Genomic DNA, 18,360 nt, shown 5'->3' with positions numbered 1-18,360 from the left:
ATTCGTCACCATGTATTTCCTCCATGCAAGAATCAGCTTATCAGTGACAGGTTATGTGAGCGATTTGGCTGAAATAAGGGAGGCTTCCTACACAATGTGTTATCCAGGTGGATAACAGCATCATGACTGTTAGTAAAGGCAATCATCAGGCTTTCCTTTCCCTTACATTTTATGATGTTTCCAAATTATTTACACTTGCATGTAATATTTTATAAACAGGGACCAGCCAGACTATTAATTTCAAGGTCCAAGATAGAATATATAATTATCTAACCAGAAAAACTGAGCTGTTAATGGGAACTGGATGATTTTGTGTTTGTAGTATGCCTCATGCTATGTCTCTTAGTATCCAACTCTACTCTTTTTACCATTTCAGCACCGAATTACATCCGATATGTAGAATGTCTCAGGCCAAGCAAGACCTTGATGAGCAGCCTGGAGATAAGACACACAGACGATCTGCAGCTGATGATTATTTTTCCAACTACGGCATAGGATTTGACCCAGCAGAGAACGAATTTGACTATGGTTTATGCAATGAAGTAGTTAACGTAGCTTGCTCACCTAAACCTGATGCTTTCAATCCCTGTGAAGATATCATGGGATACAACGTTCTGCGAGTCTTGATATGGTTTATCAGCATTTTAGCAATCACTGGGAACATTATTGTCCTCATTATTTTAATAAGCAGTCAATACAAGCTCACCGTACCTCGCTTTCTCATGTGCAATCTTGCATTTGCAGACCTTTGCATAGGTATCTATCTGCTGTTCATCGCATCGGTAGATATCCAGACCAAAAGCCAGTATTATAACTATGCCATAGACTGGCAAACTGGGGCAGGATGCAACGCTGCAGGATTCTTTACAGTGTTTGCAAGTGAACTCTCAGTCTATACGCTGACTGTGATAACCCTGGAAAGGTGGCACACCATCACCTACGCCATGCAACTGGACCGCAAGGTTCGACTTCGTCATGCTGTGATTATCATGATTTTTGGCTGGATGTTTGCTTTTACAGTGGCACTTTTTCCCATATTCGGAGTCAGCAGCTACATGAAGGTCAGCATCTGTTTGCCCATGGATATAGAAACACCGTTTTCTCAAGCTTACGTTATATTTCTTCTAGTATTGAATGTACTCGCATTTTTTATTATATGTGCCTGCTACATCTGCATCTACTTTACTGTGAGAAACCCTAATGTCATCTCGTCAAAGAGTGACACCAAGATTGCCAAGCGCATGGCCATACTGATATTCACGGACTTCCTCTGCATGGCACCAATATCTTTTTTTGCAATATCAGCCTCACTCAAGGTTCCTCTCATCACAGTGTCCAAATCCAAGATCCTTCTGGTTTTGTTTTACCCCATCAATTCCTGTGCTAACCCTTTCCTCTATGCCATTTTCACAAAGACCTTCCGCAGGGATTTCTTCATTCTGTTGAGCAAGTTTGGTTGCTGTGAAATGCAAGCCCAGATGTACAGAACAGAGACCTCCTCATCTGCTCATAATTTGCACACAAGAAATGGCCATTGCCCTCCTCCTGCATTAAAAAACAGTGGTGGGACTATTTATTCATTGGTGCCTCTGAATCACTTGAACTGAACTGCTTGCATTAATTGGTGTCTGAAGCAGTGTGATAATCACTTTCAACTGTGAATTTAAATAATGACTTCAGCATAGCATGTAAACTTATTTTTTAGGAGCAAAAAATATTTCTGTTTTGCTATTTTTGTTCAGTGAACAGCCATAAGAGATGACACATCATCTCCATCAGTTCTTGAAGAACAAAGAACAGAACTTCAGTATGTGCCAGAGTGTTCGTGTAGACTTGTCTCAAGAAATAAACGAGAGTATAAACTGGTATCTCCCACCATACAGGAAGAGAATCCCTTCGTTCTAAGAAGATGTTAGCTGCTTATTGAGAATTAAGTGGTGGTTATATATGGTTGAATGAAAAAAAATTCAGAATTAATTTTTTTGCCTGTGAAGCATGTTATAAAAATGACAGATAATTGGGTCTTTTCATTAATCATACCTCCTGGGCTTACAGGAGGCAGAAGGTCAACTCCTTCAGCACAGACTTACTAGGGATGAGAATATCTTGGTTTGTTTCCATTTCTGTTGGCCACAGCAGAGGAGCAGGAGACATCTCCAGCTGTGCTGATGTTTGCTGTTCCACGCTGCATGGACCTGCCTTAGTCTGCACAACTTTGGGTAGGATTTGCGCTGATCTAGAATGGTGGGCTCAGAGAACCAGATTTCATCTGAGTTTGGATCAAGGGGTTGATTTGGTTTCAAGGCAAGAAAGAGGAAGAGCAAGAGCAGGAGAAACCCATTGCAATAAGGGGGGTGTTTTCTCAAGTTGATCTCACCAAGTTGGGTTGAAATCACTACTGTGGGGCTGGTGCCCCTGGGTTATGGCAGGACAGGCCAGTGGGCTGCTCTAACATGGTACCTGAAGCAGGTTGGCCATACAGAGGCATTAGTGCATTATGTATGCTGCCTAGGCTGTGTAAAGGACGACAGATCCAGATATGGCTTTTGAAAACCTGAACAAAAGTTTTTGTGAAATCCTAAAAGTTCTCTTTCCCCTGCTCTTCTAAAAAAAGTCCTTCATGTGCACATTCTCAGGTGATGGTCTAGATGGAAAGACCTGAAAGAAAACATATGCTGCATTTGTTGAAATAACAAAAAAGAGAAAAACGTCTTAATTGAGATTTCCTGATTTTACAGGGGTTTTGAATAACATCTCAATGATCATACAGAGTTTTTACATGGTTTGAATATCAAACTTTTTGAGGGTTAATCATTCCAAATCACACCAAAGATTTAGGCTTGTGTAGGGTTTTCTCATGCTGATTGCGTGTCTCTGTGTGGGTATGTGGGCATAAAGAAAACACCAGGATAGGGGTCTGGGCTTCATTCCCACCTTGCAAACAATTCACAGTTTTGCCCCATGAGAAAACTTCAGGATCTTCATGGTTAAAGGTGATGTGCTTTGAATGTTTCTTGCCCACAACTCCTGAAATTTCAGTAGCAAATCTTGATGCTTCTACCCATAATTTCCTGCCATCATCTTCATATTTCAGCACCTGAACCTGATGTGAATAACTGCAGGAGACGATTAGTCGTTCAGTCCTAGCCAGGGAAGGAAGTACCAGCTTCCTAGTGTGTAAACCAGTGTGTTTGAGGGCAGAAATTTCATTACCCAAGACAAGTAACACTCCCTCCAAGATCCAGGAGAAGGAAGAATGAAAGAGCAAAACAGGAAAGGCAGTTCATCTCTGGAAAGCTCTTCGGATTCCTTAGAGGAATAATTTCTTCACAAATGCTTTGTGTCACATACAATGTACTGGTGTGTAGCCATTTAACCCCACCCCGATGGAAGTGTCTGAATGGTGATGTTCCAAAACGACAAATATCCTAATTCCATTAAAAAAGGCTCCTGAATATTCTTGGACCAAAAATGAGGGGTGTTCTTTGGCAAATAGTAGCCCATTTTTGTGGATAAACAGGGCAAATTCTTGTAGTGCATCCCACTTTTTTGCCTGGGTGCTGAACGTTTGCAAAGGCAGCAGGATGAGACCTGTCAGCTCAGGGCAGCACAGGCATGGTCTAGAAGCCAGCCTTGTAAACCCTCTGGCAGCTGCTACATCAGGCACATGAGCTTGGTACGGCTCAGCTCCTTGATGCAAAAACTTTGCCCAGACATTTGTAGAATCACAACCAAGTTGCATATGATTTACAAATGAAAACCCCTGAAAAAAAGACCTTGCAGGTTTGTGTCTTGTAGCCAGAGTCAGACCAGGGCCCGAGGGATGAAGTCCAGAAGAGACACGGGGTGGTACTTGAAGAGAAAGTAGAGCCTGCATAACTGGACACGTTGCCTCGTCCCTAGCAGGAGGACAGCACACAAATGCTTGAGGCACACGTCATTCTACCGTCATGTGCTGTGCAGGAGCTCAGATGGCAGCTCAGGCTGTGGCAGCAGCTCCAAAGCTGGGAGGCTGCCCGTGTGGTTGCCAAGACAAAAACCTCTGTCTTGTAGTCCTCAGATCTCCTTGGCTTTCACTGTTCTTTGGATTTTAAATTTAAGCATCTTCCAAACTGTGGGGGGCATTGTAGGACCTATGCGTTTCCCTATGTGGGACATTGGTCAGTTTATAGCAGTTTTTTAAAGCAGTGGGGTTTTTTTGAAGAAAGAAGTAAAAGAAAAAAAAAAAAAAAGATACATTTTAGTTACGCTTATAATGCAAAAAAAGCCCGCTGGTTTCTGTTGTGGATTTTCTCAGCACTTAACATGTTTATGTGTGTAAACTTTGAACTATTTTACATTTCCCTTTCTGAAATCTATTTTAATAAAACAAATACCAAAACAAAGTGCCTTGAGAACAAGTGTATGGCCAGAGATACGCTGACAAAGTATGCAATAAACGTTACTGCTTATCTGTCTGGAGAGCTGCATTTATGTGGCACAGCCTCCGCAGTCGGGTCACTGTGACCTACAGATGGAACTCGCCTGATGAGAGACTCTGCAAAGAAAACCTTCCTGCAGCCTATTGGAGAGTTAACAAAGCACAGAAAGGTATGTTTGAAACCACTGACAGAACTCTGACCAGCATTTTTCTCCTTTTTAATATATATAAATGGTTCTTCTTATGTGATGTACTCTAATTTTATTTCCCACGCTTTCATAGTCAGGGCTTGGAGCTCTGTTTTGTTGAGTCTTCTGTTCATACAAGTAAGTGTGTGCCTGTGTGTGCACTTGTGTGCACGTGTGTGGGAGAGACAGGCCACGGGTATCAAGGAAACAGAGTCAAAGCCAAGCTCTGGCTCAGGAGAAAACGTGGAGTTGTTCTAACTGGGAGCCCATTGCTAGCTCGCTCCAAAGACAACGTGACCATCAACAATGTTGTCATACCTTCTGATTTCCCTCCAGTCCCTTAACGTATCCCTTGATTTCAGTCTCCACCAAGCCCCAGAAAAACACCTAGTTAAAGAGTTATGACTATCTTTGCCCTTATGCCCTTATATCATCAGAGCTGGCAGCAAGGACACTATAAAAAACTTCATCTGCCTGATAGAAGCATCATTCCTTCCGGCATGTACCTTGTGGTGAACCCGTACCTGACCTCCTGGAGACACACGTTCTCGGGTGGTGTGATAGGGAGCGAGAAATGTGGCCACTCCAGCTCAGCAGACTAAAGGCCACATCACAAAAATTGCCACTACAGGTAGAGGGAATGGGAGAAGCTGGTCAAAAGCATCACTAAAAGCAAAAAGTTGACTCAGTAGAGAAAATGAAACATGAGCCGTTTGCTTTACAACATTACTCTGGGGTTGCACGGCTGTGCCAGGCGGGGTGTGCTCATTAGAAGGCAGGTCTATGCCCGAGCTTGTTAAGAATGCAAGATGAGGCTTTGCATCCCATTTAGCAAGTCTTCAAATCATTTGACCACATTCCTCTCCTGTAGATTCCCTCCTCATCATTCCACTGAGAACACTGCAGATAATCTTACATTTAATTTATGCAGCTTTGTTAAGAAGAGTTAATAATGCGAAATAATTTATCCTCGAGGAATAATTTAACCATTCCTCCCTGAACGAAAGAACAGAAAAGAAAGGTGGGTCTGGCTCAAACAGTCAAGTAAGCACATACAAACCTCCTCACAGATTTGCATCTTTAATGCGGGCATGTGTAATCTCCCATTGTGTATGCAAATGTGAATTGCACATACGCGCTCTTCTTCAGCATGAGTTTTTGGTCTAAGTACTTGGTTACAAGCACATTTTTTAAAATCTGAGCCTTGTTGCTTTAAAATATTCAAGCACAGGGAGTAGGATTTTATAGCTGTCATCTGGATAATTAAACTCTTCATTAACAGTTGTTCTCGAACCAGTAGGTGACCTTTAATTAGGGATGAAAGTGCTCAGGAATGGATTTCAAGCATTAAGAAACTGCAGAGGACCCTTTGCCCCCCTCCCTCCCCCAAGTCCATTGAAAACCTTCTGTAAAGCATTGGTTTTCCAAGTGAAATGATGCTGGATGAGACAAAAATATGTTTACAGGTCCAACACATCAGACAAATGCCTCACAGAACCTTGTTGCAACTAAAACACTGTGTTGTCTTTTTTTCTGTCTCATGCAGACTTTGCCATGTGTTACCTGGATCTTTGTTACCCCAGCCTGGACACCTGTATCACTTACCCACACCAAAAAAGAACAGGAAAAAATAGCAAGATCACAATGAGACCAGGCACAGATGGGAACGTGCTGTATTTATGAGTGGGTGGAAGATTACTGAGCAGGGCTGAGCAAGCTGGGCTTTTCTGTTGAGTCATCCAAACATCCAGTGCTAAAATTCTGCATTAAAGAGGCTATTTTGGCTGTAGTTCCCAGGGAACAAGCAATAGCAATTTGCATTGGAAAATCCTATGGAGAAATAAACTTAGAAGGAAGTTCAAGTCCTGGGTTTTTATTTCATCGTCAAAGAAAAAAGCAAAAGATTGAGACAAATAGCATGTATGTGCCATCTCCGGGAAAAGGGATGACAGCTCCTTTAGGGGCCATACAGGCTGCACACTGCACCATCACCAGTCACCTTTGCATTGCAATTCAGTGCATTGTGTGTGAGCTACAAACATCTAATCAGTTTCTTTTCTTGCCATTGCTGAATAGACAGGCATGTGTCCCTTTGGTGTCTGTACTTTCATTGCCTCAGCTTTATCCCATCTTGATCCTTTCCATGGTGATGGTTCAAGCTGCCTGTGCTTAGAAGTGCTCTGCTTTTACCTACAGTCATGTATAAACAGAATCAGCGTCACAGAATCACAGCATGATCAGGTGGGAAGGGACCTCTGGAGATCATCTAGTCCAGCCCCTGCTGAAGCAGGTTCTAGAACAGGTTGCACAGAGCCACATCCAGGCAAGTTTGAATGTCTCCAGAGAAGGAGACCCCACAGCCTCTCTGGGCAGCCTGTCCCAGGGGTCTGTCACCCTCACAGTAAAGATTTTCCCCGTCTTCAGATGGAGGTTCCTGTGCTGCAGTCTGTGTCCGTTGCCCCTGTCCTGGCGCTGGGCAGCCCTGAACAGAGCCTGGCCCCGTCCTCCTGGCTTCTATGCTGCCTTCCAGTTTCTGTCTCCCATTTTGGTTATTCATCTGAGTGACTGTTGTGAGTATCACTGGCCATTTCCCCATTTCCCCAGCCTAAAATGTTCTGCTTTGAATAGTCACTATTTGAGCCAGCTGACTTCAATAAATCAGAGTGAAATACATGGATCCCTCTCCCTGCCCTGCCATATTCACTGGACTTGGCGGGGGAATCTTCTTTTTATGTAGGTGATTCAGAGTTTTCCTTCCCCACATTGTCAGCTACATCTTTCCCTTGTCTGGCAGATGTCATGGTGGCATAGGGCATCCCTAAGTGCTCTGGGGGAGGGAGAGGGGAGGAAATGCAGTCTGGATAAGGTGGGGCCATCAAAAGTTAGAAAAGCACAGCCAAATTAGGGCAGCTTCTAAATGATCCCCACGTGCCCCAGGGACTGCCTGAACTCATCTCAAGGGAAAACCCAAAGTCTTTCTCTTTTTTTTTTTTTTTTCTTAATTCCTGCACCAAGGTCTGCGTTAAGACAGCAGTCACCCTCCCGTGGGGTCTCTGCACATGTCCGCATGGCATGAGCCCATGCCAAAACACCGAATTAGCAAGGGCTAACAGAAACGGTGGGTTTGCTCAGTGCTGCACCTGTGCTAACACACTGTTCCTCAGCAGCACTAACTTACTTACTAGGCAAAAATTGAGGTTTTTCTAGAGATGGCAGTGTGTCTTCAACCATGTTAAATTAACCAAGGTTTGGGGTTTATTCCAGCAACTTCAGCTTCTGCTGCTACCCAACATTACCTTTCTCCTGGAGTACTTGTTCTCTCTTCCTTCAACGACCACGGCTGCCCACACTACCACTTTTATTAGCAGCTTTTGTTCCTTTCCGTGGACAGTGGCAGCTTTTTCATGATTCTGCCAGAGCCACAATTGAAACATTTGTTAATCACTGAAAAAGTTTTCAAGGTATTGGTATTCTACTTTTATTTAATTTATTTTTTTTTTACATAAAGGTGTTGTTTACCTCACGGTAACACTCTGCCTACAGAATATTTTTCCACGCATTTAACACCATCATAACTAGTGCTCAGCCTCAGTGTCTGTCCTACAGGAGACTATTAATGAAGGCACCAGCTCGGTAGTGCCATTGGTCTTGGTTTGCTCTTCCTCGTCCACCTGTGTTAACCAGACAAGCAGCATCATTCCCAGATCCACCCAAGAGACCTCATGTTTTGATGACCCTGTTGTAGGTGCTAGCCCTTGCTTTGGCGTTCCTCGGTGCCAGCAGCAGGGACCTGCTTCTGCCCATGCGAAGGGCCATCTGGGAAATGTGAAACCGGGGAAGAAACAGGCGACCTGCATTCAGAACAGCCTCATCCTTGCTCAAGGACCTCAAGGGGCACTTGAAGGGCAGCCAAATCACAACACATCTAATTCCAGTTTGGCCTCTCTCCTTGTTGCATCATGTAAACCTCCATGTACCACATAGCGTTACGGGGCAGCATCGCCACGGCTCAGCTGCATCCCAAAACTCAGTGTCAGAGCTGCAGTCAGTGGGAACCTTTCCTGTGAAACATGCATGTTGCATTTGTCACCACAAGTTAAAAGAGGTCACTAACAGTTAACTAATTAGGTAATCAGGCAACTAATTATGCAACTAATTAGGTCTGACCTAATTTCTGAAAAATAAAAGTCCAGGAATCCTTTAGTTTGTTTCCTCTTTAGGAATAATTCATTAACAAACACATTCATTTTCTTTCTGTGAAGCATCCCATGTGAGTCATAGCCCAAGTGGCTTCTAGTTACTTCTTTCATAAGCAAAGATCCTGTGTCACTTTTTCAAAAGGTGAGAGACAATTGCCAGTGCTCTGTCTGGCATCCCCTTGCCTAGCAGACACAGATGGCGATGCCTACGGCTGCGAGCGAGCTGAGGCTGTTTGCATAATGCGTGTTTCCTTTGCTCATCAAGTTATTGCAACCTCCACGCTTTCCTCACTTTTGCAGAGCTCCAGCTAACAGCTGCCTGCGGACAATAGTGAAGAACGTAGGCAGAGATCTTCAGAGGGACCTAAAGAATAGATTCAGGGGCATTCACCGAGAGACCTCCTTGGAAGACTTGAGTTTTTAGCATCCCTTCAGTCTCGGAAAACTCCTTGGGGGAAAGGGTTATGGTTTCACATGAGACAGGATGATCATCTGCCATATTTTAATTAATACTTACTTACATAAAGGCTAGTTTCTAGCCGTCCCCTTCTTACCTTCATGGTTTTCTCCCCGATCCCAAAAGATCACAAGAATAAAAAGGCTTTTGAGGGGTAAGCCTGAAGAAACACTCACTGCTAGCAGGGTGCGGAGAATCACAAATAAGGGAGGGATAGCATCCATGAAAACAAGATGCACTTATCAGGAGCTTTTGCCGTATGTCAGAAGTAGAATGATTTCCTTAAGGCAGCACCCAGAAACCAGGTGGTATTGGGGCAAATCTTCCATGTCCTGTGCTATTCAGCCAGCAAAGAAAAGATGGTTGGCTGAGGAGAGAGTCCTAGTGAGGCTTTCAAAGGCCTCGTCTCTTTTTTAATCTTGGCAAACTCTGAAGAAAGAGTGTTGAGAAAGGAGAGAGAGGGAAGATGGGGAGAATGAAATTTCTCTTACTTAAAACTATCCAAATAATTCTTGTGAGGGGAGTGAAAAAATTTGTACTGAAGAGGCTCATAAAAAATCCACTGTCTAATTTTTCCAAGCTGGGCCTCCCGTGAGCAACGCTCCGCACCGAGACTAATATCCACCCCTGTTCAGGGAACCAGTACAAGGACTATTTCCACAATAAATGACCTTTAAAGTGGGGCTGACATGATGTGTAAGTGTTGTGCTCGCCCTCTGCACTGCAGCAAATTGCATGTTGAGGAAGGAACGCTTGTCTTTTGCCTATGAAAAATTGCCCACACCTGCCCCATCACACCCAGTCACTCCTAACACGCATTTGTTTGTGTGCCCGTTTGGCTTCAAGGCGCTGCATCACAAAACAACACCAGAGCAACATCCTATTAAGAAAAAAAAAGGTGTATGATGAAATTCTTCCCCAAAAGATAGGCGACTCCTGCCTATTACCTAGGATCAGGACAGTCTTTTTTGAGTTGAAAGTCCCAGAAAAGAGGCAAACATGTTACAGGAGCACCTGAGCTCCTGCTTGCTCTAGCTGCATGGAAAAAACAGAGCGAAGAAAGCCTGGGCAAAGAAAAGGTGCGTTGGAGTTGGGTGTCTCAGCTCCCAACATCTCCAAGCAAACACCCTCCCCTCTGCAGAGGGTGGCTGAAGGGCTGGAAGGTGGCGAGAGAGGAGCAAAGAGCCCACAAAGTCTTCTGTCGTCTCAACAGCTAAGCAGCTGGGCTGGCTATTGCTTCTGGCAGGGATTTATATGTATTTTGACCTAGAAACAGACCAAATGAGCTCCTCTGCAGAATTACAGCTGAATTTACAAACATACATGCAAAAAAACCAAAACTTGTTTCATCATCTGGCATCACTTTTACCACTACTGAATGCAAGCGTCTCATTGCCTCGTTACCGCCAGGCTTCATCTCCATGTTTTCCTTCAGTTTTCAGGAAACTGATCCATTTCGAACCAAGCCCTTCCCACCACCAGAAAGCCCGTCTGCAATGAACATCCCATTTGCCACTCACAGTTTTCCCATGCCTGCGTGGGGTACTGGTGTCTCCACTAGCGACAGAGCAAACTCTCTCCCCACTTCATGCCTGCAAGGTGACATGCATGCCAGGACCCCATCCCTCGCTGCCGGTTGATAATGTCAAAATCAGCAATCACAGCAGTGTCTGCAGACTGACTCAAGCCTCTTCACTCCTCAGAGTCACTGGAGCTGCACAGAGCTGACAAACTCAGACATGCAAGGTGTGCTTTCCCTGGGAAGCATGTTAGGCGCTGCAAAATGAAGGTGAAACCTCAGTGCTTTTGCAGAATTGCTTTTGATCGCGCACCACATCAGAGTAACTTGCAGAGAAAAGCATGTGAAATAATTAAGCGAATATTGTCCCACCTACTGTGAGGGCACTAAAAGTAAAAACAGATAGGGTGGGCTGCAGAGAACAGCAGAGAGCAGGCTGGGCACTCCCTGTCCTCCCCTCATCCTTGCGTAAATTTCTTTTTATACAAATGTGTGTGATGAGCAAGGGAGCAAGTACAGAGCCGAGGAAATAAAGATACTGTGCTTTGCTATTGCCTTTCTCTTGCTACTTGTTAAGAGCCAGGACACAAAAATAAGATGCTGCCTGTGCACCGTTAACTGCTCACCGGCGTGATCCGTGGGCTCCATGGGAAGAGGCTGAGCCTGGCAGCTGCTCAAGGGCTGCCCCTCGCTTTTTGGGGGGTGGGAGAGCTAGACCCTCTGCTTCACACACGCACACACAAGCCTATGTATTCTCTATATGTAGCATTTTAAAAGCTAAAGCATCTACTCTCAGAGCAGAAGAAAGCACCCAGCCCAGGTGGTTATGAGGTTGAGGCGGTGCCGTGGTGCCTACGGCTCTGCCACCGTTACAGCTCCTTCGTGTCCTGCCTCCTTCCTTATGCACCAAGCTGTGCCACATTTCTCCTCCGCAATCCACTTCTGTGTTTCCCTCCACCACCTCTCAAGGCATACGTGTTCCCTTTCTCTTTTTGCTTAAGCGCTTTCCTGGTTTGCCCTTTCCCTCCCTGTTACATTTCTTTGAACAACCCAGATGTTTCACTCCTGATGGGAATATCCCGCACTCCTCAAGTGCCCCAACAGCTTGGAGGGGAGATTTGAGGAGCTCAAGGCAGGACACCTGAGCTTGGTCAAGAGGCTGATGGATCTCTTTTTTGAGAGATTTAGAAGAAGCAGAAGGAGAAGTCTTGGCCAAGCCCAAAGAATCCTGAAAGCATTTGTGTCCTGATTTTGGGTAGGACTTTTGCAAGTAAAGACTAAACCCTTCAGAAGAGCTTGGTTTAGGTAGACTGAGATGGAGAGTTAGAAATGCTAGCAATTATGAAAACTGATTGTCACGTTGTTTACAGGACACTGGCTGGCATTTGCTAGCATGTAAGTGTAATAGCAGAGTAAAGAAAGCTGCTGTGCTTTAAAAGCTCTGCCAGGGAAAAAAAAAAAAAAAGCACAGCTAAGCAGCCTCCAGCCACAAAATCAGACTGGCTGGATGCATGTGCCCTGCAATCCGCAGGTGGTCCGGCCAGGGTCCTAGCACCAAGCAGCCACTCCAGAAGGCAGAAATGCCAATTGCTGGGCAATTGCTGTGAACATGCATAAATTTTCTCCTCTTCACATTCCTGAGCTCTTTGCACATTTTCCCTACATCTGGTAAGCCCTGCAGGCAGAGATGAAGGGCGCAGCAACCGCACAGGGGGACCTGGCAGTGGGCTGCCTCTGCTGCTCGCAGGCTCTTGCCAGCTGGGCTTGGGGGGGGCAGAGGACAGGGCAAGCTTGTGCCATGCCCCTGTGCTCCCCCAGCGCCAGGTGTTTGTGACCACCTGCAATTTTCGTAGTTGTGACGCTTCATCACACTTTCCTAGCCATTCCCTTTACCGGGATTACCTGGCAGCTGCATAGAATATCCAGTCTCAACCCATCCATATTAATAATCCAGAAGCTTCCCTTTCCTCTGAAAGTAGAAAGTAGCTGTCCTGGATTTCTACAGTACCCAGTGCTTAGCGTGTGAATGGGATGGCATTAGCTACCGGTGCTGCTCGCTAGCTCTTTCTGGCATAGCTTTCAGCATTATTTATAACGCGATTGCTCTACTTCCTAGACCTGACCCATGCGCCTGCCAGGAATAGACTTCAGGCTTTCCTCTCAGAGCAGTGAGTATTGCTTTCTCCTTTCTCATACCTGCAGCCCCACCAAGATTTTCTGGACAGCTCGGTTAACCCTTTTTCTTGCCATGACTGAGGGTGAAGAAAAGGTTATCCTCTTCCTTTGAACTTCTTTCCTTAGACCTAAATTATTCCTCGCATCGCTTTTTCTGGTTTACCTAGTAGAATAACGTGAGATTTTAGTGTCACGCAATGAAAATGTGCACACAGAACTGAAAAGAAGACAGGACTGCCTTCACATTGCAGCATACACTCCAGAGGTTTGGTCAAGCTTCTCCTGAGCCCTGAGCCATTTTGGACAAACAGTATAAATTTTTCTGCAGACGCTTAAGGTCCTGACACATTAGAGATTGTTGTGAAGTAAAATCTAGTGAGTTATGCAGCTGCTCAGGTAAGATACCCTTTTTTGACTTCTGATGTATTTTTCCTTCTTGGAAAGTAAGGTACCATGGACCTGCAGGGAGGGTTTTGTTTGCTAACCAGTTAAATTGGAAAAAATACTATGAGTTAGCAAATCCCATGCTTTCACACCTTAGGAAAAATGTGGTCATTATGCCAGAGAACTATGACCTTGCGAAGCTTTTAGGTATGGCATTTAAATAAAAAAAAAAACAAAACCAACACAATCCCTTTTCCATGGTAACACTCACATGCTGGGTGCTGTCAGGACGCTGCTGGGTGCCTCTTGTTCTCCTCCACATCGGTCCTTGGGGACACTGGCACTGCTGGCACATGTGCACCAGCTGGAAGCACTCACTCCCCACTCTGCATCCCTAATGCCTTTGACGGGGTTCAGGCCATCGCATCCCAGAGGAATTTATCATGATGGGCTTTCACAGCAGTCATTTTGTGCTAGCAGAATAATAAAAATACTAATACATTCCAGTCTTGCTTTGTGGCAATACAACAGGCTTTTATGCTGGAGGCTCAAGCTCAGAGAAGGACATGAACACTAGGGCTGAGCAGCAGGAGCTGACAGAAATTTCTCAGTGGCTGAAAACTTTTGAACGGTCTCAAAAACAGCTGTTTTGCCTATGGGAGAACAGCAGAGCTTGCGGCCAGGAAAGCTGGTGTACAAATGACGGGCACACGCTGCGGCGGCAGCAGCAGGCTCTTGGGGCAATTGGTGCATCGACGGCAGAGGTGCACAGTCCCAAAGAGGTGAGTGAGCAGCACCCTGAGGGGAAACATCAGGGTGCATGGGCAGCTCACCCTGGTCTATGGAAAACGTGCCACTGACGTCAATGAGTGTTTCAAGCTGCCAAACATCAAAGGAAATTTTGCCTTATCAGTGATGCCCATTGCCTGGAGAGATGCTGGTGTTTCCAGCCCATATCTTATGCACCTCAGGCTTGCAAGGTGTTGGAAAGGGGCACCCTCCACCATGATGCAATTCCCTTCATCCTTTGGAAATGTCCAAAATGCCCCACAGCGGGTACAAACTGCTGGAGCCAGCAGCTCCCTCCTGCTGCAGCTTCTGGCTCAGGAGAGAGCCACGGATCCAGAGGTGAGAAGAACAAGCTGTGCAAGATAGAGACATCGCAGGGATCCAGGGCCACAATGCTTGGCTCAGCCTCAGTACACACTACACTTTGTGGGGAAGTTTTGCCTGGCTCAGCCGTCACTCCCAGATGGCAAGGAGCAGGCAAAGCAGCCCGTGGCACGGTCGCTTGGCTGCTTCCCCCATCCATGGTCAGCCCAGTGCCAGGGAGTTTCCTCCTCGGCGCTGCTGCGCCTGAAAAATGAGTTACTCCGAGACGTACGCTGTGGTGTGCTCCCACACACAGCTGCAGAATGAGTTATTTAACGGCACAGATATTATTGAGACACAGACTGTAATGCCTGTCTTCTTTCCGAAGTAAAAAAAAGAGCATTACATCATGCCTATACTGGGAAACACTCCTTCCTTAAGGACAAAAGCAAAAAAATTACCTCAAAAAGGATGATTAAAATGTAAGGATGCTGGCAGGCAGGGCAGGAAAGGCCGGCTCCTTCCATCCTGGTGCTTATGACCTTGCCAGTGTTCTTCCTCTGCTTCCTGCCCATGGAAAATAATTCAAATAATTCACCAGAGAGAGGATGGGGTGGGGGGTTTAGGGAAGCTTTATGGTCCCACCCCCATAAAAGCACCAAGGGGCCCAGCATCTCCTGGGGGTCTGAGGAGAGCAAAGGACTGTCAGGCTCCCCCCACCGTGCACGTTCAGGTTTATCATGGGAGGGTGAGAGGGGACCTCAGGGGATGCTCACACGGCTGGCCCTGACCCACAGCCAGCCCTGCTAACCCGTCAGCAGAACGTCGGTGCAGGCAGGTGACGCTGAATTTATCCCATCTGCAAGCACTTTGCAAGTGCTCAGCATTTGCTCCTTTCTGTATGTCAACAGCATCTGAAACATGCACAAGAAAAAAAAAAAAAAAAAAGCTGTAACCGGGCTGAGTTAGATCACTGACTGTGACTGGGATTGTAGTTTCTCTGTGCTGTGTAAGAGATCCCCAGATTACATTTCTACTGTCCATGCTGTTGAAGCTGACAGGAGTTCAGATGCATTTAATACCAGGTGAGAAGGTGGAGACAGTGCTGCACACATGAGTGAACCCTTACAGGAGCCTGACAGCAGAGATTTGCTCACAGCAAAAAGGCAGGCATTCATCTTGATATATCTCCTGTCACGTACTGCTGCAAGTATGTCATTTTGTTGCTTTTTCTCCTCCCTCTCCAATAAGCATTTCACCTAAAAGGAAATTCAGAAAAACAGATTAGTTTCTTTCCAGCCCTGTAATAGCTGCACTTTCACTTCAGGATTTCTCTCTCCGTGCATTGGTAATGATTTACACTATGCTTTCAAGTGGATTTTTTAATGCATTTCCAGGTTTTCCATTTATGGGACAAAAGACTAATTCTACGGATAAAAAGACAATGTGCTTTGGGAGTCAAGCCTGCTATGCTGAGGTTACAACTCCCATATAGGGGTCCGTTCCCTGAGGTTCTCGGTGACTCCCTACAAAATGCCCCACATGCTCAGGAGGAAGGCAATCCTCCGAGCTGCTTTGGGAAGACCAAGGAAATAAGTGGTTTCCATACCTCTCTGTACAGAAGTCGATGCCCAGGTTACGGGTTTTGAATACGGATGGTTTAAAAGGATGGTGGTGGTGGTGGTGCTCACTGAAGATTTACCCTTCATTGATTTAATGATATCAAACACTGTATGGTGATTATACTGAGAAACTGGTACCAAACCTTCTTTAATAAGAAAACTTATTTTGACATTTTCTGCATTGCTGGCTGTACCACTGTTATCCAGTAAAATACCAAGAACTTGAGTGTCATATATTGGCCTAGCATGTTCATACTTTATTTATGAATGACAATGATATAAGTGATGCTTTCTTTAAAAAATTTGAGAGAAGTCTGAAAATTAAAACAGCAGCAGCAAAACCCCCACAAAATGAAACTTTAACCACCACCATGTTCCCAGAGCTATTCTTGGAAAGGTTGTCATGTTTGTGTGAAATCTCAGGGACGGAATGTATGCAAACATTCTGCTCAGCATAAACCCCAAACACCCACCACACTGCTAGATTAAATGTAATAACGTGTTCCAAAAGGGAGATACACTGCAAAGCAAATTACACAACCTTTTGGTGCATTTGGACACCCAGAAGGGAAAGGTGCCAGGGGAATAGCTGGGGTTTTTCCGCTGAACGCACCAGATCTGCAACAATGAACCATGAGAGTCCAAGAAAAAGGTACAGCAAGGTGGCTAGCAGCAGCAAAATATGACAAAGGGAGAAGTTATTCTCTGAGGAAGAAGGGGCTCTCTATGGGCTGGCTGCTCCCATCAGAGCTGTAGCTGTCATCTCCAGGACCGTAGGCAGAGGGTCTGCCCTAGGAAATATTTATTTCTTCTTAGAAGGGGTGTTATGGAGCATACATGCTTGCTGAGGAATTAACTTCTGTTTTCATGTAACAGGAAAATGTGGATGCAAATTGGAATTACTGCAGTTTGCTGCCTCTCCTACAGTAGGCTGGAGACTCCTTCCGATGGGAGTGCCTGAATTTCACGATGTAAGGAGCAAAGGAACACCTGCCACATGAAGTGTGCTTTGTTCGTGTGCTCTGAGCATACGTGGTTCTATTCCTTAAGATTTCCTTTCCCTTGTAATAGTAATGAAGGCTCAAAGATAAAGGACATTCTACCTCACATCTTCCATCTCTGAAGCTTTCATGATATCTATGATATCATATATATGAACGCACAGAGTAGCACACTAGCAACATGACGAGAGTGCAGGTTTAACCTTAACTCTGCCAAGGAACAAAACTATGCAACTCATTGCCTAAATCACCATGTAAATCCAGACAAAACAATCCACTTCTCCACTAGGTATGCACGTGGTGCTTTCCAGATCCCTAGAAGACTCTATTCTTCTCAGGGCTAGCTCAAGGCTCAGCTGCTTTGCTGCCTAGAGGATGAGGACAAGAACAACTAATGCAGGCACAGAGCAGTACTTTGGTGAGAGCCATCCAGTTCCACCCAGCACTGTTCCACCTGGAAAAACCAAGCCTGACTAATGCTGAAAAAAAACCCCACCCTTTCTTCTTTAGCATCTGCTCGATTGGAGAGTCACAGGCAAAATGAGCCTTTAAAAAATACTGTTATCATTAAATATTACATTACATTGTTGCTTTTCTTCTAGAATCTGAAGTGACTGACCTGTCTTTGTTGGAACTGATGCTCCACAGCACTGAATCTTGTATTAATGGTCTTCCTCCAGTTCATCAGGGTGTCCATTCCTGTAGGCAAGCTGGGGAACTGTGGTTTGCAGACCTGGGCAGCCTTTTACATTCAGCTCGCTGGGGGTCTAAAAACCACAAGAAAATAAACAATCTGTTACATTACAAATATTTAACAGGCATTGGCATCGAGGCTATTTCTATCAACTCCTGCATGTGAGCTCAGACAAATGAAGACCCAGAATACTTGCCATGTGGCTTTTACTAATGACTTTGAAACAAATAAATGGGGTCCTGACACCAGAAAATTGTGCTGCTCTGGAGGCAGCTGAATTATTCCATTTGCAATTTCTGCTGAAGATTTGTAGTCACTAATAGATCTCAAAGAAAATCCTGCTGGAGCTAGTCAGGAACCAGAAACCAGTTGAGTATCACATGACTTTTGAGTGTGATGGGAAGCCTTTCTCACTGCTGGGTAGAAGGGAGTTACTGAATTTAATTATTTTAGGCTGCAATCAGAAGAAGAAAAAAATTCAGATATATTCATTTTTGCTCCACAACACAGGGAGATAGAAAGAAAGGAAAAAAAAAAAAAAGGATGAAAACAGCTTAATTTGGAACCATTGTCAAACTGTGCTAAAAGGGTTCATTAATGTTAACTGAG

The 18,360-nt window shown here is 45.0% G+C and overlaps 1 protein-coding gene across 1 annotated transcript in view; it reads left to right on the top strand.

Annotated features, from left to right (window-relative positions):
- Positions 1-4,431, top strand: part of FSHR (follicle stimulating hormone receptor) — an 84,226-nt gene extending 79,795 nt beyond the window's left edge. Inside the window, exon 10 of the mRNA XM_055816580.1 lies at positions 377-4,431. Within this exon, the coding sequence (XP_055672555.1) occupies positions 377-1,607 (1,231 nt within the window). The 3' untranslated portion in view covers positions 1,608-4,431. The remainder of the gene's footprint in view (positions 1-376) is intronic.
- Positions 4,432-18,360: the final 13,929 nt, after the last annotated feature.

This window comes from Falco peregrinus, chromosome 11, assembly GCF_023634155.1.
Source record: "Falco peregrinus isolate bFalPer1 chromosome 11, bFalPer1.pri, whole genome shotgun sequence".
NCBI lineage: Eukaryota > Metazoa > Chordata > Aves > Falconiformes > Falconidae > Falco > Falco peregrinus.
The sequence above is the reverse complement of the archived record's forward strand: the minus strand, read 5'-3'. Positions and strand labels throughout refer to the sequence as shown.